The 23,210-nt window shown below is 54.2% G+C and overlaps 12 protein-coding genes across 12 annotated transcripts; 5 read left to right on the forward strand and 7 right to left on the reverse strand.

Moving 5' to 3' along the window:
- Positions 1 to 13: 13 nt before the first annotated feature.
- Positions 14 to 1,402, forward strand: CLAFUR5_20371 (uncharacterized protein; the record flags this gene model as incomplete). The annotated part of the gene is made up of 2 exons (XM_059463207.1): positions 14 to 185; positions 249 to 1,402. The coding sequence occupies 2 exons, from the start codon at positions 14 to 16 to the stop codon at positions 1,400 to 1,402; spliced, it is 1,326 nt and encodes a 441-aa protein (XP_059319187.1).
- Positions 1,403 to 1,714: 312 nt separating this feature from the next.
- CLAFUR5_20372 (uncharacterized protein) lies at positions 1,715 to 4,761 on the forward strand (the record flags this gene model as incomplete). Its single annotated transcript, XM_059463208.1, has 4 exons — positions 1,715 to 2,487; positions 2,538 to 4,155; positions 4,208 to 4,432; positions 4,489 to 4,761. 4 exons carry the CDS (start codon positions 1,715 to 1,717, stop codon positions 4,759 to 4,761), a joined length of 2,889 nt encoding a protein of 962 aa, XP_059319188.1.
- A 593-nt stretch (positions 4,762 to 5,354) lies between these two features.
- On the reverse strand, positions 5,355 to 6,509 carry CLAFUR5_13920 (Delta-aminolevulinic acid dehydratase; the record flags this gene model as incomplete). The annotated part of the gene is made up of 1 exon (XM_047913068.1): positions 5,355 to 6,509. One exon carries the CDS (start codon positions 6,507 to 6,509, stop codon positions 5,355 to 5,357), a length of 1,155 nt encoding a protein of 384 aa, XP_047769080.1.
- Positions 6,510 to 7,592: 1,083 nt separating this feature from the next.
- CLAFUR5_13921 (uncharacterized protein) lies at positions 7,593 to 9,487 on the forward strand (the record flags this gene model as incomplete). Its single annotated transcript, XM_047913069.1, has 3 exons — positions 7,593 to 7,842; positions 7,903 to 8,431; positions 8,866 to 9,487. 3 exons carry the CDS (start codon positions 7,593 to 7,595, stop codon positions 9,485 to 9,487), a joined length of 1,401 nt encoding a protein of 466 aa, XP_047769079.1.
- A 31-nt stretch (positions 9,488 to 9,518) lies between these two features.
- Positions 9,519 to 11,117, reverse strand: CLAFUR5_13922 (uncharacterized protein; the record flags this gene model as incomplete). The annotated part of the gene is made up of 1 exon (XM_047913070.1): positions 9,519 to 11,117. The coding sequence occupies one exon, from the start codon at positions 11,115 to 11,117 to the stop codon at positions 9,519 to 9,521; it is 1,599 nt and encodes a 532-aa protein (XP_047769082.1).
- Positions 11,118 to 11,525: 408 nt separating this feature from the next.
- CLAFUR5_13923 (uncharacterized protein) lies at positions 11,526 to 12,859 on the reverse strand (the record flags this gene model as incomplete). The annotated part of the gene is made up of 3 exons (XM_047913071.1): positions 11,526 to 11,638; positions 11,688 to 12,370; positions 12,420 to 12,859. The coding sequence occupies 3 exons, from the start codon at positions 12,857 to 12,859 to the stop codon at positions 11,526 to 11,528; spliced, it is 1,236 nt and encodes a 411-aa protein (XP_047769081.1).
- A 1,079-nt stretch (positions 12,860 to 13,938) lies between these two features.
- On the reverse strand, positions 13,939 to 14,155 carry CLAFUR5_13924 (uncharacterized protein; the record flags this gene model as incomplete). Its single annotated transcript, XM_047913072.1, has 2 exons — positions 13,939 to 14,090; positions 14,146 to 14,155. 2 exons carry the CDS (start codon positions 14,153 to 14,155, stop codon positions 13,939 to 13,941), a joined length of 162 nt encoding a protein of 53 aa, XP_047769084.1.
- Positions 14,156 to 14,685: 530 nt separating this feature from the next.
- CLAFUR5_13925 (SUMO-conjugating enzyme ubc9) lies at positions 14,686 to 15,213 on the reverse strand (the record flags this gene model as incomplete). The annotated part of the gene is made up of 2 exons (XM_047913073.1): positions 14,686 to 14,963; positions 15,018 to 15,213. The coding sequence occupies 2 exons, from the start codon at positions 15,211 to 15,213 to the stop codon at positions 14,686 to 14,688; spliced, it is 474 nt and encodes a 157-aa protein (XP_047769083.1).
- A 488-nt stretch (positions 15,214 to 15,701) lies between these two features.
- Positions 15,702 to 16,723, forward strand: CLAFUR5_13926 (Peroxisomal biogenesis factor 19; the record flags this gene model as incomplete). Its single annotated transcript, XM_047913074.1, has 2 exons — positions 15,702 to 16,568; positions 16,625 to 16,723. The coding sequence occupies 2 exons, from the start codon at positions 15,702 to 15,704 to the stop codon at positions 16,721 to 16,723; spliced, it is 966 nt and encodes a 321-aa protein (XP_047769086.1).
- Positions 16,724 to 16,942: 219 nt separating this feature from the next.
- On the reverse strand, positions 16,943 to 17,722 carry CLAFUR5_13927 (uncharacterized protein; the record flags this gene model as incomplete). Its single annotated transcript, XM_047913075.1, has 1 exon — positions 16,943 to 17,722. The coding sequence occupies one exon, from the start codon at positions 17,720 to 17,722 to the stop codon at positions 16,943 to 16,945; it is 780 nt and encodes a 259-aa protein (XP_047769085.1).
- Positions 17,723 to 18,131: 409 nt separating this feature from the next.
- CLAFUR5_13928 (uncharacterized protein) lies at positions 18,132 to 20,798 on the reverse strand (the record flags this gene model as incomplete). Its single annotated transcript, XM_047913076.1, has 1 exon — positions 18,132 to 20,798. One exon carries the CDS (start codon positions 20,796 to 20,798, stop codon positions 18,132 to 18,134), a length of 2,667 nt encoding a protein of 888 aa, XP_047769078.1.
- Positions 20,799 to 21,088: 290 nt separating this feature from the next.
- CLAFUR5_13929 (Pre-mRNA-splicing factor cwf18) lies at positions 21,089 to 21,748 on the forward strand (the record flags this gene model as incomplete). Its single annotated transcript, XM_047913077.1, has 1 exon — positions 21,089 to 21,748. The coding sequence occupies one exon, from the start codon at positions 21,089 to 21,091 to the stop codon at positions 21,746 to 21,748; it is 660 nt and encodes a 219-aa protein (XP_047769077.1).
- Between the last annotated feature and the right edge of the window lie 1,462 nt (positions 21,749 to 23,210).

Raw genomic sequence — 23,210 nt, forward strand, 5'->3', positions numbered from 1 at the left:
CTCCCTGGAGAATATGCTGGCTGCTACGGCAAAGTTCTCGTACATGCCTGATGTGGGTGTGATGCACTTTGTCGGGCAGGAGATGCCTCGCGTCTTCAAGGGCGAGACGAACATGCTCCAAGAGATGCGAAACCACAACGTCCTGGACGATTACTACGCTGGAGGTCTCGGATTCTTGCAGTCTGGTCTGTGGATAAGTCGGACAATCGCTGAGCTGGCTTAGCGGTGGCCACACATGAACATCCTAGAAATTGGCGCTGGTACCGGTGGTGCTACCAAGAGGATCTTGGAGCATTGCCCTCAGTTCTTTACTTACACCTTCACCGATGTGTCGAGTGGGTTCCTCGAGTCTGCCAATGAGGTCTTCTCGGATCACAAGGATCGTATGATCTACAAGACTCTCGATTGTGGCTATGATCCAGTCACGCAGGGTTACACGGAGGAGTCGTACGATGTGGTGGTTGCTTCGTTGGTCATTCACGCCACGCCGAACCTTGAGGTGACTATGCGCAACACCCGAAGGCTGGTCAAGCCAGGTGGCTTCCTCGTAGTCGCCGAGGGCAGTAATAATGGTCAGCCCCACGGTACAGGAGGTTTCATATTTGGACCTCTTCCAGGCTGGTGGCTCGGTGCTGATAGTGGACGTCCACACTCGCCCTTCGTTTCGACCGCTGAATGGGACCGTCTACTCAAGGTCAGCGGCTTCGCAGGCATCGACTCGATAGCCCCCAAGGAGTTCGAGGATGTCATTGGTATGACCGTCTTTGCCGCGCCGGCTGTAGATGATCGCATCAGCTTCCTGCGAGAGCCATTGAGTCCAGCAATTTTCAATAGCTCCGCAGTACCTCCGTTCGAAAACCTGGTCATTGTGGGAGGTCTGACTGATCAGACGGAAGGCGTGGTCAGGTCCATGAAGAAGGCCCTCGCAGGCTACGCTCTCCAGCTCCAGTCCTTCGAGACGCCCCACGATGTGAACTACAGTCTCATCAACGAGAACACGACAGTGGTCTGCTTGACAGAGCTCGACACGCCCCTCTTCGAAGACGACACACCAGAGGACTTCTCCGCCTTCAAGACGATGTTCTCAACACCGATGAAGCTCCTCTGGGTCACCAGCGGTCGACTTGCCTCGAAGCCATTCTCCAACATGACTGTGGGCTTCGGACGTGCCGCCGTCCACGAGACCATCAATCTGCAATTCCAGAACATCGACTTTGCCGACATCAAGCATCTAGATGCGCAAGGACTAGTCGAGATGGTTCTCCGCTTCTCGGCATCGACTGGTATGACTGAGGCTGAGCGGAAGCAGGTCTTATGGGCCATCGAGCCGGAGATTGCTGTTGATGCGGAGGGCACTCAGCGTGTGCAGCGCTTAAGGCCAATCGCTGCGCGGAACGATTGATACAACTCCGCACGCCGACCTATTACTCATAGAGTGGACACGTCGAAGACTCCTGCTGTGCTGAAGAGGGAGGCTGATACCTGGTCGCTCAAAGAGGTGTCAAAATGGAGCACTCGTGGCCATGATGGATCTCAAATCAAGATCGTGGTCAGCCATGCCATTGCATCTGCGATCAGAACTCCCACTGGGCACAAGTTCTTGGTCCTTGGTCGTGAGCCCGAGACGCAAGCACGGCTCTTGGCTCTGGTCCCTTCGCTCGTGTCTGTCGTGCATGTCACCCAGCAAACGGCAATCCCGTGCCCAGATTCCACGATGTCAGATGCCGAATTCCTGACTGCTCTGGCTGCGTGCTTGGTAGCAATGGCAGTCATCGACCCCCTCATCGAGGGAGAGACCGTCGTAGTACACAATGCCAACGAGCTGCTTGCTGCTAGCATCAGCGAACAGGCTGCGTCGAAGAGTATCACAACCTGCTTCGTAGCAGAAGCGCTTCTGGACTCGTGTATCTCGCTCGCGCCGTACATGACTCAGTCTGAAGTCGCTGAGGCCCTGCCTGAGAATCCGGCTTGCTTCGTTGGACTCTCAAACCACGCAGTCGCGAAAGCAGAAGTCGAGGCGACAATCCTGTCCGTCTTACCAGCACACTGCCGCAAGGAGACCGCATCCAGTCTCTACTCTGCTATTGGTGTGCAAGACAGCTCGTCGACCGCCGCCTTTTCTGCTCAATGGCTGCAGCGCGCCTGCTCTTGGATGAGTAAGGCCCCCGGCACCGTCCCTGCAGTGCTGGTGGGTGTCAACGATCTCATACAAGGTGCGGGTGTCAATGATCCCACTGCCGTCGTCGACTGGACACAATCTGAGTCTCACTCCGTCCACTTAAACCGCCTGGACTCCGCCGCGTTCTTCAAGCAAGACAAGACATACTGGATGTGCGGTCTTTCTGGTGCGCTTGGTGTGTCTCTGTGTGACTGGATGATCGAAAGAGGCGCGCGGTACCTAGTCCTCACAAGTCGCAACCCGAACATTTCTCCGGACTGGATCGCAGCTCACCGTGTGAAGGGTGTTTATGTCACGATTGTTCCTTGGTAAGTGATGCCTTGGCGAATTTGAATCCAGTCTTGCTAATAAATTGTAGTGATGTGACGGACGCAAAAGCCCTCCGCGCCGCCCATGAACACATCGTCGCAACGCTGCCACCCATCATCGGTGTTCTGAACGGCGCCATGGTTCTCCGCGACGTGTCGATCGCAAACATGTCCTTTGAACAAATGAGCGACGTCTTCCGCCCGAAGGTCTACGGCAGCATCAACCTCGATGCCATCTTCCACGATACACCGTTAGACTTCTTCATCCTCTTCTCCTCCATCAACTGCGTGATCGGCAACCTGGGCCAAGCCAACTACTCCGCCGTAAACACGTTCATGTGCAGTCTCGCTGCCCAACGACGAGCACGCGGCCTCGCAGCAACAGCACTCAATGTCGGTGCCATCATTGGTGCAGGCTACACGGAGCGCGAGTCGAGCAAAGCACTAGATTTGACGGTGTCCAAGATGGCGCTGATGCATCTGTCTGAGCAGGACTACCACCAGCTGTTTACTGAAGGTATTGATGCTGGGCAGCCTGATTCCGGCGATGGTGCGGAGTTGACGACTGGTTTGCTGGACATTCCGGCTGATGATGGCGCGAACGCTCCTCGATGGCAGCACAACCCGACCTTCTCCCACTTCCTTGTGCACCAAGTCGAGCAGGTCGGCGAGGCAGGTAATGAGGCGGTCATGTCGGTCAAGGATCAAGTGGCGGCGTGCAAGAACGCTAAAGACATCCTGGTCCTGGTGAAGCGGACGCTCGCAGCGCAGCTTCGAAATGTGCTGCAGATGACAAGTGCTGATGACGACCTCATGGCTGCTCGTAGCAGTGACATTGGTCTGGACTCGCTGATCTCTGTCGACATTCGCTCGTGGATCTTGAAGAACTTCGAGGTAAGGGTGCCAGTGCTCAAGATCATGGGCAACGACACAATGGCCGACATTGCCGAGCTGGTCGTCGAACAGGTTCCGTCAACCCTACTAGGCGGCTCCGATGCGCCAATCGCTGTTGCAGAGCCTGTGGCGAAGCCAGCACCTGCTCCTGCGATTGTTGTTATGTTGAAGGGCTCCGAGAGCAACTCGGCCTCGACGTCGACCGTGGGCGACTCATATGACGAGTCTGTAGCTCCTACCCGAGCAGTGTCACCAATCGTGCTGACCCGAGCCACGACACCGGATAGTGCCGTGTCTCCAGAGCGCAAGCCAAAGCGCGCGGGAGACATCAACTGGGACACCGAGATTGTCCTCCCCAAGGCTGCTTTAATCCCCAGAGCACTGGTACCAGCCTCGCCGCCTCGCCGTGTGGTGCTGACAGGTGTGAGCGGCCTGCTTGCTCGGCAAATGCTGGAGCAGCTTCTCCTGAACAAGTCCGTGGATGAGATAATTTGTATCGCCACGCGGCGCCTGGACGAGCGTCTCGCCTCTAGAGACCTCCCTCGGGACGCTCGCATAAGCTACTTTGCCGGTGATCTGGAACAGCCTCGCCTCGGGCTGTCCGTCAAAAAAGCCAGCGCGATCTTTTCGCGTGCCGATGTTGTCATCCACAACGCTGCCGATACTTCCCATCTCAAGTTCTACCCAGCAATCCGCGCTGCCAACACCGGGTCCACGCGCGAGCTCATCAGCCTGTGCATGAATCGCGAGATCCCAGTCCACTACCTCTCAACAGTGGGCGTGGCTCTCTTCGGCAACTTCGAGTCGTTTCCGCCTGTCTCCGTAGCTGATCATCTTCCACCCTGCAGATGGCTCGCACGGCTATGTCGCCGCGAAATGGGCAAGCGAGCGTCTGCTGGAGGAGTACTCGGCCCAGCATGGTGCAAAGACCTGGATCCATCGTCCATCGACGATCATGCGGTCTGGCAAGGACGCCACAAACGCAGCGGCTCAGATCGACTGGATGAACGCTTTGGTGTCGTACATGAACCAGATGAAGGCAGTACCCACCGTCCGCAACCTTCGTGGTTCGCTCGACTTAGTCGCCCTCGAAGATGCAGCTGATAGCATTCTGGGCGCTCGGTCTTCAAGAAGACTGTTGCTTCGGACGCTCTAGTCTCCTACGTCCATCAAGTCGGTACCATGTCGCCGCCACTAAGCCATCTCAAGGAGTTCGTGCAAGGGCAGACAAGCGCCGCTGATGTGCAAGTTTTACCTGTTGCACAATGGGGTGAGAAGGCAGTCAACTCAGGCCTCCACCCTGGTATTGCTGCACTCATTGAGTCCATGGACGATCCTGGCCAACCGCACTACCCGAGGAAGTTGAAGGCGGCGGAATAGAATAGAATGTCTAAGTCTTTTGTAATGTTTCCTTGGCGTGCAAGAGTTGGAGTTTGGTAGAGCACTTTGGTGGCCTGGGTCCGGGGTTCTCTTTGCGCTGGAGTTCGGATGTTCAATGGCAATGCTGGCTGCTTCTTGGCGTTAAGTCTTGGGGAGTCTGAGGCCTCTTTTCTGGAATCTGGCATCTCTTCGGCGTTGGAAGGATTTGGCGTTTCTGAAGGGCTATGTGTATAAACATTGTGCAACGCTCTCGCGTGACAAGCTGTTGCATGTCTCGTGTCTTCAGGTGTCCGCGAGTTCTCTTCTTTCGCTTTGGTGTTTGAAAATGCTGATGTCGGCTAAGTCTTCTGCTTGTGTCTGTGACCAGTTGCTCGAAAGCGCCAGTCAAGCCGGCATCGACAGTAATTACCACGGGCCCTGTTCTGCGCAAAACGAAGTTGATCGCCTCGACGGAAAAGAAATGAGCAGCCTGGGAGGCGCTTGGAGCTGAAACTTTTCATATACACATACATACACTGGGTATCAACAAGCGCTTCCAGTCCCAATCAGTAGCGCCTCATTATCTCATTACGTCTGGTTCTTCGCCTCTTCGCCTAGTTGTCCAGCCAGTCCAAAAACTCTGGCGTAAAGTATGAGACCACAATGTTCGCACCAGCTCTTAGTATGCCTTCAGTAGCCTCAAATGCCATGGTCTTCAGGTCGAACACACCAGCTTTTGCCGCAGCGTGAATCATGGCATATTCTCCACTGACATGGTATGCCGCGATTGGCATGTTCTTTCCAATCTCTTTTGCATCTGCGATGATGTCGAGGTATTGAGTCGCCGGCTTGACCATGATGACGTCCGCGCCTTCTTTGATATCTCTCTCGATGGCCCGTCTCGCCAGACCGCGTCCGCCGGGTGGTAGCTGATAGCATCTCCTGTCTCCAAAGCTGGGGATAGATCCCGCAGCATCTCTGAAAGGTCCATACAAGCAGCCGCTGAACTTGGCGGAGTATGACATGAGCATGATCCGGTGTGCCATGCCCGCCTCGATCAGTTTCAGCTTGATTGCTCGGATTCGGCCATCGTTCATATCGCTAGGTGCAACGCAGTGACATCCAGCCTCGGCATACGCTAACGCGACATCTGAGATTCTGTCGACGCTGAGGGTGTTGTTCAAAGTACCGTCGTCGTGGAGGATTCCGCAGTGCCCATGGCTTGTGTACTCGCATAGACAGACGTCCACCGTAATGTGCAGCTGCGGGAACGACTTTCGCAGCAATCGAATGGCGGCAATAACTGGACCTTGTGGATCGTCTGCTGCTGTTCCCAGAGCATCCTTCGCGCCCGGTGCGAGAGGTACCCCGAAGAGGATGACGCTTTTCAAGCCCTTGGCGATCAATGGCTGCAGGAATGGCACGACTTTTTTCAAGCCCATTCGCTTCTGACCGGGCAAGCTCGGGATTGTGGTCTCCTCGTCGGGGTTGTCGGTGATGAAGAGCGGGTAGATCAGCATTGACTTGGTGAGTTGGCGCTCAGCCTGCCACGCGCGCGACAGTGGGTGTGAATATCCGCCATGGAGCTGTGAGGAGATGTCGCCGCTGATCGAGACGGAGGTGGCGGCGGTGGAGGCGTAGGAGCGAGCGCGGGAGTAGTTCGATCGGGCGTCTGAGAGGGTGCGGTCGGTCAGGCCGGAGGTAGGGCGTTGGCGTTCGGATTGTGTGGTGCGGTAGGAGAGGTCGTTGACGAGGTTGGAGAAGGACATGTTGAGAGTGGTGGGCTGATGTATGGTGGTGTACTGTCGTGCGGTCTCTTCTCTTTGTGGTAGATGAGTGCTCTTATGCCGTTGCGGCTGACGGCGTGACTGCGGGCTGAAGAGCGGCTGGAGTGTGAGTCGCAGGAGGCAGGTCTGTACACCCAATGCCACAGCAGACGGATGTAAAGGCAGGTTCGCTCTCACCGTCGCAGTGACTTTGGGACGCTGTTCTCAACTTCGTCCAAGTCGAACGAGACGATATTCGAACACCGCGGCAAAAAGCACACAATGCCGTCAGAGCCGCGACCAAAGCGATCACGGAACATCTTTCAGCCGCGACCAAAGCGATCACGGAACATCTTTCAGCCGCGACCAAAGCGATCACCGAACATCTTTCAGCCGCGCGTCATTGGCCAGGGTCTCCACTAGAACTACTCTATTCCTTGCTCGTCCTCCTTTTCCTCCTCCCGGTCTCCGACAGCGACGACATCTCGCACTTCATCAACAATATCCATCACAACATCAACATGGCCAGCGTTACTGGTAGCATGGCTACGAGAGCACAGCTACTTTCGTGCTGCTTGAGACCAGATGCTGACCGTCAGACACTGGGCATGGCATCACGCATCGGCAACCCGGATCAAGCCAAGTAATGTAGTTGAGCGAAGCCATACACATAGCTGGCTATGGCGTTTCGAGGACTACAACAGGCACGTCGAGCAAGTGTTCAGAAGCGAGGCCAGCAGTGAGTCCTATCGATTGGCACTGTGCGAACCATCACCGATTCCATAGCTGTGAATGGCATCCGGCTTACGCAGAACAGGCACCCAGCTTGGTGTTGGGTACAACAATGACAGCTCAATGCGTGACACATGACAAGGATGCAACACACACGAACAAGCTCGCAGATTACACCAAGTGGCTGTGGAGATGTGAAAGCATCCATATCGTCCCTAGGGATTCCTCCATAACAGCGTTTCGAGCAAAGATACCGGCAGCACCGCACCTAACAAACCTTCCTCCTGGACTATTCCATACTCGCTTTCCTGACTACTACTTCTGACAGCTCCGCGGCATTCGATAGCATCAGGAATGTGCTATTGGCCTGATGGAAGTGTTGCAGACGGTCTCTACGCTTGTGGCCTAGCTGACAACGTACGTCCAAACGGGGCCAGGCAATGCTGTGGCATAGGTGATATGTGCACTACAAATGGCCTGTGCAAAAGCCCGGCTGGCTACAACGCCATCGAAAGCACTTATCGGCGCATGGCGTGCACTGATAAAAGCTGGGAGTCAAATGCATGTCCGAAGTACTGCTACAATAAATTCATTGATCCTAAAGGTATCTATGCTCCTTCCCATTGATTATAGACAGAGCTTCAAGGTTGCTGACACATCGCAGACGACAGCGCCTCCAGAGAAAGTCGCCACATTCTCGCTTGCGAAGACCTGCCCAGCGGTAAAACGAAGTATTGCTGTCTGTACCCGGGCCCCGTCGACCTTGCGAAGAATCCTTACATCTGCTGCAATGACTCGACGAGGACGTTCGCAGCGGCGTCTGCAGCGTATTTCGCTGGTGCACAGATCATGACGAGCTGGCCTGTCAATCCTGTGGCGCCAACACTGACAGGCACATCTACAACAGCAGCTACGACAACTCCGACTGCCACCAGGCTTCCTACTGGACTGTCTACAGGCGCCAAAGCCGGCATAGGCGTCGGCACAGCCGGGGCAGCTATTCTTCTGCTCGCTCTCGTTATCTTGTTCTTCAAAGCACGGTCGAGAAGGAAATGGGCAGCACACACCACAGCCCTCGACCCGAACACTCAGCGGACCGGGCTATTCGACTTTTCCGAGGAGAAAATGAGCTTGAATGACAGAGCACTGCCGGCCTCTCCAGCAACATACAACCCACCTGCTTCAGGCCGTCAGTGTTCGAGTTCCTTTGAGATACATACTGAGGAATCCCGAGCGGAGCTTCCAACGAACGAGAGCGCTTGAGCTTGGTGCTTGGTAGCCCAGTCTTCGGTTCACGTTCTGCTTTGTGTGGCTCTTCCTTTGTGCAAACAGATCACATTGGTGCCAAGCTCGACGGGACATCTTCTGATGTCATGGTATGTATGAAAGAATGTCCACGTTCCAGCTGCCCAGCTCTGTTTGAAGATCGTTGTGTCCTTCTCACCATACACCGTGCGGCGGCTGGAAGGAGCCATTGATTCGACTCAACACTACATCATGACACCCTACATGGCAACGCGAGCGCTCGCTCTCCTAGCGATATAGACTTCCACATGCTTCGCGCAGAGAGTGTAAGCCAAAACCCCTTGCATCGCATCCCGTCTCCAAGCAGCTGACCTGACTATAGCATCGACCAGATCTACGGCTTCACAAAAGCCACATCAGACGTGCTCATCGCCTTCAAAGATACCCTAACCGACACGCAATGCGGCAGCTTTTCGCCCCTGGCATCAGGGTATCCTATGCAAGTGCGCTTCGCCTCACCACCGCAGACCTTCAGCTGCTTCAACTTAGACGACATCAACTCCGGCCTCGAAGCCGCAAAATCCGTTAACAGCAACGTCACCGTAGAGTCACTGCAGCTGGATCAGTATAACAGCAGCGCCAATTACTCCCTCGTCAAGTTCAGTCAAGGTGGCGCGAACGATGAGCTGCAGAGAGGGATTGGGATGTTTCGGTTTCGAGCCTACATGTATGAGGCGGCTGATCGCTGGACTGGTGGGCCGGAGGGGGTAAGCAGGGGGTATGATTTGGATTGCGCTTTTTCGGATATTAGGTGTACTTTCCTGCCGACTGGGGTGAGGAGCTTTTCGATGGTGGCTGTGGCGGAGGATGAGAGGAGCGGGAAGTGCGTGAGGGCTAGTTTGGAGAAGGATACGCCTTTCTGGGGACAGGCTACAGCTGGGTCGATGTTTAATGTCGCTCCAGTGGTCGTGGTCGCAACTTTAGGGAGCTTACTGGTACTGTAGAATAGCCATAGGCTCTAGCGGTGCCCTTGGTCTATCCCAACTTCGCCAACAGATTCTGATGCATAATAGATCTAAGTCCTTGCCAAAGCAACCTCAAAGTCGCAGCCCAGGTCAACGGCTGCTCCAACAATCCGGCTATCCCCGCCTCTATCGATGTATAAGGACTCTCCAGACGCCTCTTCGTAATCAAGAAGCTGCCCGGTAACGAAGACAGCCAGGCATTCTTCTCAAAGTTCTCATTCTCACCAACCACCATCTTCGCTAGAGCTTCACCGCAGCCCCAACAAAGTGGCATCCCATATCCGTTAAAGCCAGCAGCAATGTACTCCCCATTGGCCCCACACTCCGTATATGTTTCCGGGATCTGACCGACCCACGGCAGGTGGTCAGGCGTGAAGCCCATGATGCCTGACCAGATCGACTTGACCTTGGGTTTCCCGCCTTGTGGCCAGCCTTGCTCGAAGATTGTCGGAAGGACTGATTCCAACTTGTCCTTCGAGATAGTGCTGATGTTTGTGTCGTCGCTGGATAGGACCTCAGTAGCGAACTGCTTCTCGCCGCCGATGAAAATGTCTCCGGTATGGGCGTTCTGCGTAATGTAGTAGAGGCCGTAAGATAACGTGTTGTCTGCTGCATCATATGTAGGCTTGTCAATGGTAGACCATGACTTGTGATTGCCTTCGTTTTGGAAGTCCGGTCCAGCAGCTTGGACTGACATCGTGGCTCGTAGTGGGAAGATCTTACCGCGAAGCTTTGGTAGGAGATGACCGGTCCAGCCGTTTGTGCAGTGTATCACCATCGTGGCACGAATGGTGCCTCGAGGTGTCGTGAGTATGTACGGGTACTCAGCATTTGACGCAGGATGGTGCTTCACAGAAGTCACCGGCGTCTCGGTCTCGAACGAAAATCTGCCCGTGTACTGTTCCAGTAGCCGCTTGAAAAGTCCAGTGATCAATCGATAAGGCCAAAAAGCACCAGCACTACTCGTAATGACGCCAACCGCATCCTTCATATTGAACTTTTCCCGAGCCTCTTCAGGGCCAAAGGCTTCGTGGTCACCACTTTTCTTCGGTAAGCACTGCTCATACCGTGCATGACTCTGCTTCGCCGCTTCGAAGATCTCCTCATCCCAGTACCCGCAGACTGATCGTACCCGCCGCACCTCTGCCCCGAACCCTGTGGCTAAGTCATCCTGGCGATTCAATCCATGCATACGATCCAATGTCATGTTTGCGAACTCAGCAATCCCGGTTGCCTCTTTCACTCCGAAGTACTTCTCGATTCGGGTGAACTCCTCCGGCATTGGGGATAAAAGATGTCCTCCATTTCGTCCAGTGGCACCGCTGCACAGTGTACGGGCTTCGAATACAGTGACGTTAGCATCAGGGTCGGACCGCGTGAGTGTGAGTATGTTTTGAGCAACACTACATGCTGTTATGCCAGATCCAATGATAGCGTATTTCGTCTTCGATGGAAGTTCTGCCGACTGGATGGTTGATATGTCAGAAGCAGGTATCTGCCAGAACGCCTCTGTGGGTTGAGCTCGCGGTAGTCCTGGGTCTGCAAGAGCATCTTCAATCAATTTCGATATCACTTCTTCCGGTACGGCATCAGATCTGTGGTCAGCCATTGTGTGAGAGACAGATAGAACGAAGTAGAGTTCAGTATAGTGATGACCTAGAGCGCCATTGTAGCATGTACCTTCAAGCGGACACAAAGTTTCAAAAGTGAAAGACCGACTGAGCAAGAAGACTGTGATGATTGGAATGTACTTGTGATGGGGTCTAAGAGAGTACGAAGTGGAGTTGCGCCTCCCCCATTTGCGGAAAGTGCAACCGAACCTGCAGACCAGGCCCGTGACATCAAGATCATGCAAAGACCGAACCTGCCCTGATATCTTGCATAGTCAATAGACGATGTATTGGGACGAGGATTCGCTTTAGACGACAACGAAGAGGCAATTTAATGGCCAGAATATTACATCGGTGGAACATTTATGTATGTCGTGAAAGAGGCATATATCGACCTTGGTCTGCATCTACTCATCCGGTCCAAGCGCATACTGCACGACCTGGTTCCTCAGCGCACTGCTGAAGTACAGATTGTTGCCTGGCTTGTAGTTAACAGCAATGTTGGCGGTGCCAATGTCGACTGTGAAGAGGTCAGCGAATGCAAGACCTTGATGTTGCAACTAACTTACTGGGAAGGTTGGCAGGAACTGCGTTTGGAGCATTGGAGAACTCCGGTGGCATTTGCACGTAAGTGTACTTCAATGTCTTTGTGTCGAGACGAGCCAGCTGGTCGTTGGTAAGGAAGAACGACATCCATGAACCGCCGTTGCCGCCAGGAGTAGGGCCAGTGTTGACACTTCCGAAACCAAGGAGCTTGTCCGTTGGGTAGAGCTCGATCTTCTTCGACTTCATGTTGATGCGACCCTGGCCTCTGCCGAAGAGTGTCGTGAAGTAGACCCAGCCATCCTTCTCTACGCGAACGACAGCTGGCGACTGAAGACCTGCCAGAAGTGGGAGCGGGTACTCGGTGTACTTCTCAGTCTTTGGGTCGAAGGTGAACATAGCGTTACCCAGGACAAGGCAGCCGTATACGATGCCGTCAGAGGCGACGTAAACACCAAGTGGCAGTTCGTTGATGCTGAAGACTTTGTAGTTTGTGAACCTTTGAGTGCTGTAGCGGAAGTACTGCAAGACCAGTCCGGTAGTTTGCGTCACCCACATGCCGTCCTTGTCGGTCCACAGGTCGTTGAACGGGAAGAGGTTGCCGAGTGGGTTCGAAGACTGGCCATCCTCGTTGGTCTGGAAGACTCGGATGCTCTTATCGCTGGTCTTGAGCTGCACGAGCTGGTTACGGAGGCCGTTGCTGGCATAGCTGTAGAGTGTCAGTGCGGCTTACGTCTATCCTCATGGTGCCTACTCACATGTTTCCATCGGCTCCGTCGCGAATAGCGCAAGAAAGAGCCAGCCTGTCGCCGAGCGGTGAGGGAATGATACCCGCTCCAGGAAGTGAGAAGATGGGCGTCGCGTTGTTCTGGTTGAATGGAGTGACAGGAATGGGGTACTCCGTGACTTGTCCAGATACAGTATCGATGCTGAAGAGCTGGTTGATGAACTGCTGTTCACCATAGAGAAGACCATCGGCGGGGTTGAATGCCATATCGCAAGGTCCAGAGAGAGGTGTCTTCATGTCAAAGAACCTGAATTTGCCATTCTGACGCACTTCGAGGTCGCGCGCAGGAAGCGCCTTGCCCTCAGCATCTGGAACTCCGCTACCGGATTCGTAGGAGATGGGTGAGGCTACAGGCGTGGCATATGTGCATGCTGCAAGCAGTGGCAGCGCCAATGCTGCTGTGTGAAGCATGATGAAGAATGTGAACACTTGCTGAACAGTCCTGGAGCAGAAGCTGGTTCAAACAGGAAGATCAACGAAGAAGTAGGGATATAAGAAGTTATACCATTACCGCAATGTCCGTAGCTAGCGCTGGGATGATGCTCTCCAAGAAGGACATCTCGACGCCGCCGAAGCCTCCAGGACAGTAGTGGACGTTCAACGGAGGCGGCGTTCGCGGTAAATCGTGTCCGCTAAGCTGTTCCTGCGGGTGTGGCCACCAGGAACAGTCGCGACTGGGCAGCCGTTGCATAAGAATTTGGTTCAGAGTTTGTGAGGCGATTCTTATCCCCGCAATTGAAGGAGAAGTGTTGTTGTGTCGTGTGAGAGCCGAACAGTACAGTAGGACCACTTTCCTGCGCCGGCAGAACGTGGACCATCTCGTCGGCGACCGCGGGTCTAGACATAATGTCCAAATCACAGTCTGAAGCATTCTCGAGGCATGTTGTTGGTCGAAGCAGAGGGAGAAACCGAGAAGTGGAAGTGGTGCAGAGCTTGTGCCGTCATGCTGGGCGCCACGGTGATCTGCAATCCGGTATCTTCTTGAGATGGTAAGCGCCAGGCTTGTTCGTATGTCGCAGTTCGTATCTGGCAGGTAATGAACCTCACGTGTGAAAAGCCTCATTGTCGCTCATAATGATCGCTGTCGATGCACATGTACAGTATGCAGATGGAAAATGTGCTCACGAAAGGATGAAATCGTGGGATTGGCGCGGAAAGAACTCCGTCGTGCAGTCAAGGATCCTGTACCAGATCCATGTCGACGTCGATCGTTCTTGCCCCGACATCTCGACCACACTTGATCTGAACGATGCTATCGGTTCGAGTAGGGACGACCACGCCGGCATCTACCATTTTGAGAAGCACCGACGCTCAAACACAGACCGCAGCCACAGTATGCTTAGCGAACGCCTCCCAAAAGGTGGCTGCATTAGACGCAACTTGATGTCTAAACTCGAACTTGTTGACCTTGCCGAGTTACAGCAACGAGACTGCGGAACAGTCTGCTACGTGAGACTGATGTTATGGACCTTCGAGCCCGGACGACCCAGCTAGTGCTTCTTCTCCTCACCTCCCTCGACCACATCCTCAATCTTCTCGCTCAACGGCTCATCCTTGCCATGACCCTCCTCGCTATGGCTGTCGGCTCCATATATCACATCTTTCACCTCGTCTCCCAACGACTCTCTTGGGTGCTCGGTGTCTGACAACGTTTATTCAGTGTCTAGAAAACGAAGGGGCGTCTTCTCGATGCATACCTGAAGGCATGATTAACTACTGCGGGAATCAAGGACCTCTGTGCTTCTTGGGAGTCAATTGAACAGGCGCACAATACATGTACATGTATGCTGAGTCTGACGTGTCGGATGACGATCCGGCGTAGCTTTGAGCTGTATTTGGATCCTTCCACGGTGACTGCTGCGCGGCGTGAGAGTTCAGCTATCGAGAATCAGTCCAGGCTCTGAGCATTTGAAGCTGGTGCGAGGCTCATGTGGGCAGGTAATCTCCTGGTAGAGAGTATGTAGCTTTAGCATTCATGATACGTAACCTCGTATCTCGTTTCGCCCAAACGCCTTCGCTAAGCTAATCAGTTCTGTGCAACGCAGCTGCTCGTGTGTGCACTCAGATACGTATCTCACTCAGAGAGCCAGCCATAAGAGCTCGTTCAACGGTCGCTTCAACTGCGATTCGTGTCCTTTGCTCTTTCGCGTGGCTCGATCCTCCGTCATCCTCAATGCTCTGTGTCTTTTGGGTCGCATAGTCCATTCTCGGGTATGTGTAGCTCAGATTGAGTTATTTCATGGTGCCGGGTTGTCCTTCACGACCTGCTTAATCCTCTTCTCGTAGGCCGCTCGATCTTTCTTGAACAGGTTGTAAGCGTCCGCTTGCGCCGGCGAATCTGGGTTTACCTCATCCAGCAGCATCTGAATCCCAAGCAGAATCTCTTTGATCGTGATGGCCGGTTTCCATCCCTCCTCCTCATTCAAGATACTGAGGCATACAGTGCCGGATGGGTAGACGTTTGGGTGGAAGAGCGGCGGGACGAACTTGCACTTCGGTGGCTTGGTTGGGAACTCTGTGCGCAGTCAGCTCAACGGTTTCCTCATAATCTTGGTTCTCGGTCACTCACCATCAGGGAATTGCACTTCTAACTTGAAGAGTCCACCTTCCCAGATAGTCTTGTCTTTGCCCGGAATGGCACAGTCCCACTTCTTGAGATCAAGTGCACCTTGTGAGCTCTTGACTGGTCGCGCCACAAATCCGAAAGGATGATCTTTACGCCATTGCTTGCGTTCTTCTTGCAAGCGAGCGACTGTGAGCGACATGCTGCGCAAGTTTTGTGATGGTTATCGCTCGTGGTTGGTGGTGATTAGTCGCGTGCGCTGTGAGTCGTTGAGAGGGTGGTGGCAGAAGTTGCAGCGGACTCTGTGTTTCGCAGTCGAGTGTGAGCTTTATGGGGTCGCGTGATCAGCCGCATGTGATAGCGCAACGAAGCAAAGTGAGGTTGTGTTTGGCAAAGCACAAGTGCACACAGCCGTGTCGAACAGTGAGAAGCCGAGCCGCTGTCGATCGCCGCAAGCTGCAATCCCTGCATGTGCTCCCCACCGAGGTGACAAGGGCCCGCCATGACCATGCATATCGATCTCACGTACAACATCAACTTCTAACCGACGGGAACGTGTACCGGGTCCTTGTCACGCTACAGAGTCGCTGAGTCGAGAACAAAGACTCGACAACATTCACAGCCGCTCTCCATTGAACTTGCGAGTCAGCAGCCCGACCCCGCCCTCAGCAGCGCAAAGCAGTCGCAACGATGGCAGAGAGACCGCCGCAGAACGTATCAGCGCCTGATCCTGAAGAGGACGATTTGGATGATCTAGACGATGTGCTCGACGAGTTCCAAGCAACTTCGATATCAAAGCCCAAAGCGGCATCACCTACCGTACCCGCAGCATCAGGACCCGGCAGACCCAAATATGCATCTTCTACAGCAGAACCTGCCTCAGCAGGCTCAGACGACGACCTAGCAAAGCAACTCCAAGCCGGCATGTCCAGCCTCATCAGCGAACTCGACCAAAACCCCGACATGCAAGCCGAATTCGAGAAAATGATGCAAGAGCTCATAGCCGCAGGCGCAGCCGGCAGTGACCAAGAAGCCGGTGCACATCTCCAGGAAGCCGCAAAGGCAGTCTCAGAAGATACAAAGCCCAAAGCAACAACGACACCGTCCAGTAGCAACACAGCCGACAAGAAGAAACCCGCCTTCGACTCCACAATCCGCGCAACGATGGACCGCATCTCCGCCTCCAACACCGCAGCCTCCACAGCCTCCACCCAACCCCAAAGCGAAGAAGACCTCCTCGCCCAGATGATGAAAGAACTCACTGAGGGCGGGATGATGGGAGGTGAAGGTGGGGGGAAAGGGGACTTCAACTCCATGCTTATGAACATGATGGCGCATTTGACGAATAAGGAGATTCTATATGACCCAATGAAAGAGCTGCATGACAAGTTCCCGGCGTGGTTGGAGAAGAACGAGAAGACCACGGACAAGGAAAATTTGAAGAGGTATAAGGAGCAACAGGTTTTGGTGAGGGAGATTGTGGGGAGGTTTGAGAGGAAGGGGTACAGTGATGGGAATGAGGATGATAGGGAGTATATTGTGGAGAGGATGCAAAAGGTGAGTTTTCTAACATGTCCAATGTCTTGGGGGAAGTACTGACCTGTTGATCTTAGATGCAAGCCGCTGGCTCGCCACCGTCAGATCTGGTTGGTGATATGAGTGCTGCGCAAGAGGCACTTGGTGATTTGGATCAGGGCTGTCCTACGCAATAGAGCTGCTGGAGGACGAATCTCTGGGCTCTGCAATTGCGATCATCATATGCCGTCTGTACATCTGTGATACCCGAGAATCATGAATTGGAGGCTAGTGCACATCCGTAGCCTCGCCTGAACATATCATTAACAGCTGGATCTCTGTCGCACATGCCGTTCCAAAATCCCCAACGCCTCGCTAAAGCCATCAAAAGTCGTTCGCAACGTTCATGCTGACAATTAGCTCATATCCATCTCATCGTCATTGCCACTCTGCTGCTGCTGAACATGATGGGCATTTACGAGCGCCATCTTGTTCCCCACAGTCGTTGTACTCTCCCCTCCCTCCTCCATCCCCATCACCTCCGAGAACAAAGCATCATAATCCGCATCATCACTCCACAAATCATCCTGCACATCCATCTCTCCCTCCGCCTCCGCCCCCTCTGCATTCTCTTCCGGCATAAACTCCAACAACGCCTCCAGCTCCGCATCCTCATCCCTCACAAACTCCTCAACCTCCTCCTCAGGTAGATGCTGCGAACTCATCTGCATCTGACTGCACTGCTGACTCCAGCTCGGCAGTTCGTCGTCGTCTACTTCCTCCCTCGGCGCGTTCCTCGCCAACTCGGCCTCGTACGCCCGTCGCTTCTGCACGAAGTCCAAGCGCATGATATCCTCCCCTCGCGCCTCATACCGCCGATCGTCCCGTTTATCCTTGACGTTGCGGAGGAAATTGGTTCGGCGCCGCTCTTTAAGGTCATCCTGTTTCTGCAGCGGGGCGCGTTTTATGGTTCGTTTCGAGAAGGGTGTGCTTGTCGCGGTGGCGTTCTCATTCTGTTCGTGACGGAGCGGGATCTTCGTATTGGTGTTTATATCGGACATGTACGTGTTTCCACCTGACGTGCCTCGTCCGGGCCATCGACTTGTGATGTTTGCGCTCCGGGGCGAGAGGGGTGAGGGGTTTGCGGGCAGATATGCGATGGGTGAGGATGAGAGTGGATGCATGAAGGCCAGCATCGCGATCGGGGCTGCGCTTTAGTGCTGTGTGTTGGTAATGTTGGTGGCAATACACGTAGAGGACGCGCCGAAGCGCGTTCCGAAAGATGGTTTAGTCATCTAGTGCTTTTATTGGGGTTGCTGAAGAAACATCTGGGACGATGATAACATGCTCATGGGCGGTACTAAGATGGTCTTATCTATCTATGCCAATCAGCTGGTACAGTGGGAATATATGTGATCTGATTTGGAGCTGTGGCGAGCGCCATGAAGCCTTCGGTATCGAAATCACTGATCAATACCACTTTAAGCATCAAAGTGGGCATGAGCAACACACATCATCGTCATCCCCTGGGTCTTGTTTTGTCCCAAACAGCTCCGTGATTCAGAAACACGGTAGAGTCGCAGATGAGGATGATAGAGGTATTCGTCAAAAAGGCTTGTATACAGTATCAACAACATCGTCAGCTTCCACTACATCAGCAGGCGAATCTGCCGTGCTTTCCTCACGGTGCTGCCGCTCCTCCACCTTGTCCGCCTCAAGAGCAGAGATTCTATCGCGCAGGCCTTCCTTTATATCTGCATCAACATCCGCCTGCAAGCGCATCGTGTACTGCGACTGCGTCAATTGCGCCAATGCCTGCTGATCCTTCAGACTCTTCAAGCCTCCCTCAGTCCACCTATCCCACACCTTGCCATCCCGCTCCATTCGCCGCAACGCATCGAGCGTGCCATGGACATCTTGTGCAGTGGCATATCCAGCAGTCAGCACATTCCAAGTGACTTCATTCGGGGTCATGTCTTTGCTCTTCATATACGACAGAACCTGCTCAGCCAACTTCATTTGTCCATGGCGCGTGAAGCTGTACAGGAAGATAGTCCACGTCTGCACCGTCGGTCTGCAGCATACGCGTGTATCGCGCTGCATGTCCTTGATGACCTGCGCTGAATGAAGCAGACCTTTCTTCGTCTTCCCAAAGGTCATCATGAAGGCATTGGCAGCATGGTCTGTCTCGAGCAAAGCGCGAAAAGGCTCCTCTCCGGCGTCCGCAAGCTCGAGGAAGCGCCGGTATAGTTCGTAAGCGTTGGTCGTTGATTGAGTTCGCTGGTACATGTGCTCCAGATGAGCCGCAATCATGATCTCAACGACATGCTTCGGGGGTTGCATACGCTGCTTGTCGGGATGGACACGTGCTGATAGATGCGGCAAGACGATGCCGAGCTTGCGCAGAGGTTCGAGATCGAACAGCTGTGCATAACCATCCGCTATAGTGTCGAATGCATTGTCCGGATTGTGCCGGGTGTGATGCAGTGCCAAGCAATGGATGATTTCTGTGGCGACGACAGGCTCATTGGCTATGCCAATATGTTCGATGGCATGTCGGATCGTTGTGTTGAGACCGTCAGCGTCGTCGATGGCGGCTTTGCAACCTTTCAGTAGTATCGCATATGTGTAAGCATCTGCTTGGAGACCATGTTCAACGAGTGAGTTGTACACCGCGAAGGCAGTCCTTTGGTCGCCGGCCTCTACAGCATTCAGCATAACAATATTGCAAAGCCGAATGTTCAACGTGACGCCAAGGTCGACAAACTTGTCAATGACCCGGAGGCAGACTCGTAGACCAGAAGGCTCCTTGATTGCAGCACGAAGTAGAGTCGCGCAAGTGCTGCGAAAAGCCGTAGAGTCATGCGCTGCTCCAGCACGACTTGACTCAATGGTAGCATCAAGTGCGTGCTCGAATTGTCCGCTTCGTGCAAAGCGTGTCGCAAAGTGGAGCCAGGTCAACCAAGTTGTCATGACACGATGATCCTTGATCGCGCGATACAGCTCGTTGATCTGATCATGACTAGAATGCGGCATGAGTAGTCTAAGGAAAGACGATCCGATGCGCAATGGACGGCGAATGCCACGATCTGCAAGACGAGGAAAGGCATCAGCTAGCGCAGCCAGGTTCTTCGCGCCCGTGTTGTCCTGAGGATGCGTGAACTTATCGGCTAGATGCTGGAGGATGTTCACCACGGTCCTAGCATTGCAGCATCTGTGAGTAGAGACCAGGAACTCTACTGCGCGTTCAGGCTCATGTGAGAGGATCCAGAGAGCCGCTTGTTCCCAATACCATCTCTTCTTGAGGTTGACATAAGGCAAATCCTTCCCAAGAGCAGGTCGCCACAACCGCCCGCTGTTGCCCGCCTCCAAAGCAAAAGCGGCCCAGGCGCCAGCATTTGGGTGAAGCTTCGGGAGCGAGACCTCTTGACCATAATGGGACGACCGCTTGTCGAAACTGCTTTGCAATTTGGCAAAGTTCTCTTGCCAGTCTTGCGTATGAGAGAGCCGTAACATGAAGAACGGCTGATTGGGCCTTGCGTACGCTGCCGGCTCTTTCCCCATACGCTGCGCAAGTCTTTTCCGACGTGAATTGTGCTTCGGCGTGGCGTTCTGTCCATGGTTCCGCTTGGCTTTCTCTGTACCTTGAGATCTTGTCACTGCCGATCGTATGGTACGAGTACGACGCTGCAGGCTCGCCCGCTGTCTCCGATTGAGCTTGAGCGACCAATGCTCCAAGCCACTGAGTTGCGAAGCTTCACGCGCCGGTGCAACCGCTGGTACTAACCGCCTGACAGAGACAGTCGGTCCTTCCTGGCCATCATGGTCTAAGTGCCACTGCGAGATCTGCTGGACTGTGCGCTGGATCTTAGCATTGGAAGCAACATCTTTCTTGCGCCGTCTGCTAGCGTTTGCAAGCGCATGCTTGACCTGCTCACGCCGTGTCCGACGTAGCGAGAGTGTTGTTCTGGCATTGGGAGCATTGTGGCTGCTTTCAGACCTTGTACTGGCAGCCGCAGACGTATTCTCCACCTCCTTTCCATAAGAGCTGGCTAATGAGGCGTCTGCTGGACCGAGCAGAAAGTCCAGGTATGCTGAGTCGGCGGGTAGTCTGGATAAATCTAGCTCTTCATCTTGCTGGTCTCCGCCTGATGCACTGCTGTAGCTCCTCGGTGCTTGGAGCCATGTTCGTTGTGATGTGCATATCGTGGGGCTCGGGAAGCGATTGTGGCTGTGGTGAAGCGTTCTTATGGTGAGACGGCATAATAACATGGGCCGAACATTGGGTATATGTCGCGTGATGCAACGATGGGACTCGTGGCCGTGATGTTTGCGCTTTTGCGAGGACGGAGAAGAAAGCTTCGGAAGTGCTTGCGGAGATGCTGTCTTGAGTTCTCAGACCATGAGGAGATCTGGTGCAGCGATCTTTGAGTCTGCTTTCGTGGAGACATCATTTTCTACCATATCTCTCAACAACACCACCACCTCACTTGCGCGACACCGAGGGCCAGCAATTCAGCACCAAGACCACTGCGAAATCTACTGGTATACGCGACACCATTATGGCCTCCACAGCGGCTCTCAGTGCAGCAGCACAGGACCGAAAGGCACGACTGGCACAGCTCAAATCACTGAAGCGAAAGCAGCCGGATACCACAGAGGAGCAGCAAGACGAGACCGCGCCCGCAGCAGCATCACGCGAAAACGACACCACCGAAAGCGACACGAAAGACCTCACCTCGAAATACCTCTCCGGACGCAACTACGACCCAGAGACCAAAGGCGCAAAACTAGGCTTCGAGAATGCACCGCAAGAAGGCAAAGAGACGCTCGAGAAGAAGGCAGCGCAGCTCGCTCTCGAAACAAAACTCCAGGCCGAGCAGGAAGAAAAAGCCGACAAGCCCTTGGACCTCTTCAAACTCCAGCCAAAGAAGCCCAACTGGGACCTAAAACGAGACCTCGACCGTAAGCTCGAAATCCTGAATGTCCGAACAGACAATGCGATAGCACGCCTGGTACGCGAACGCATATCAAACCAACAGAAAGCCGCGCAAGCAAGGAACGGCACCGCTGCAACGGCTACGAACGGGGATGCAGAGGCAGCGGGTATAGAAGGCACGACGCTTGTGGAAGCGACCAACGTCAGAGAACGCGAGGATGAAGAAGAAGCACGCAGGGAGCGTGAAGAGGACGAGGCCTTGCTTGACACGACAGGGAGCTGAAGCATGAAAGAAAGCTCCGACTGAGAAGGAGTTGGTTCGATCCGACGCTTATGGTGGTCAGCAGATTTCGCATGGTATGACGGGACCCTAACAACGCCTCTGGACCTGTCTTTGTGCTGCAGCTTCATCACAGATATCACAGGATGACAAGGGGAGATCTGAGTATTGCGGTCGGCAGGCGCGGCTATGGAAAATATGCGGGCAAGCGACATGCGCGCGATCGCTAGATGTGCTGCGACGCATGGAGAGCTCAGCTTCAGCTAGGTGCCAGCCAGCCAGGCATCACGAATATAGTGCTTCAGCAAGGGCCTGCAATGCCCACATGCGAAAAGCTGGAGAGCCGAAGTTCCGAGCAGTTGCAAAAGAGGGCCCTCCGCATGAGATGAGGAGCAGGCGGGTAGCGCAACGTGCGCAGTGTCATGGTACGGAAGAAGGCGTCGGTCTCGGAGGGGGCTGTCAGGGTTTCAGCTGGAGTTCTGGAAGCGGCCCTCCCTCCGACTCCGTTACTGTAGCACTGTAGCAGAGATGCTCGCGCACAATACCAGACCAAGTACCCAAGCCGTGTAGTGATGCCTACATTATAGTAATGTCTTGCAATAGTCGCATAGCTAGTGTAGACTTCACCATCCAAGACTTCATGACACGATCAACCATGTCCCATGTACTACGGCAGCGCTATGCATTACGTGCTGGTCGCTTACTAGCAGGAATACTTGACGGGTGATGGCAGTGGCCGGAGGTATATCATGCAGCAAGCATGCTCGTTGTATGCAGGTCTCTCCATTCGAGGGATAGTCGTAATGATTGCGTGAGCGATGTCTGTAGCGCTACCCCGCCTCGTGCCCGCGTATTTCCTTGGAGTGGTTGGAGAGTCGACGCTAGGGTGAGATGCGGTAAGTGCTAGGCTTAACGCGGCATGCAAGATTTCATTACACCTTCGCCTCGCATGGTGAAGGATGACGAGCCGCTGTGGCTTACGTTCGACTTGGTGCATCTCCATGAGCACGGCATGGGATGTGTCCGACGGAGAGGGGGCAGCTGTTTGCTTGTCAAGTCTGGGGTAGAGATGATCGTGTGGACGAAGCGTGCAAGGTACAGAAGTATCCTGGCGTCTACCCTGGGCGTGACATGTGATGGTATACCACAACGGCTTGCGTGGCGTCGTGGCTGTACGTGATCGACAAGTGCGAATGGGTTGGATTGCCGGGCGTCCAGGAGTGTGACTATCGTCTGCCCGTTGTGCTCGTGTGTTCGTGTGCTCGTGTGGTGGGATGCTGAAGAGCGACGATGTCACTCGATGACATGTTTCTTCAAGTGCAGCCGGGGCTATTCGCAAGCTATCGAAAGCACGCTCGGGCCCGGCATGCAGCTCTCGTCTTGACATGCCCGTCGGCGGGCACGATGGTCACGGCGGTGATAGGATCGCGATGGAGCAGCGTGCAGTAAGCCGTGATGTGTAGCT

This window comes from Fulvia fulva, chromosome 12 (assembly GCF_020509005.1).
Source record: "Fulvia fulva chromosome 12, complete sequence".
NCBI classification, from domain to species: Eukaryota; Fungi; Ascomycota; class Dothideomycetes; order Mycosphaerellales; family Mycosphaerellaceae; genus Fulvia; species Fulvia fulva.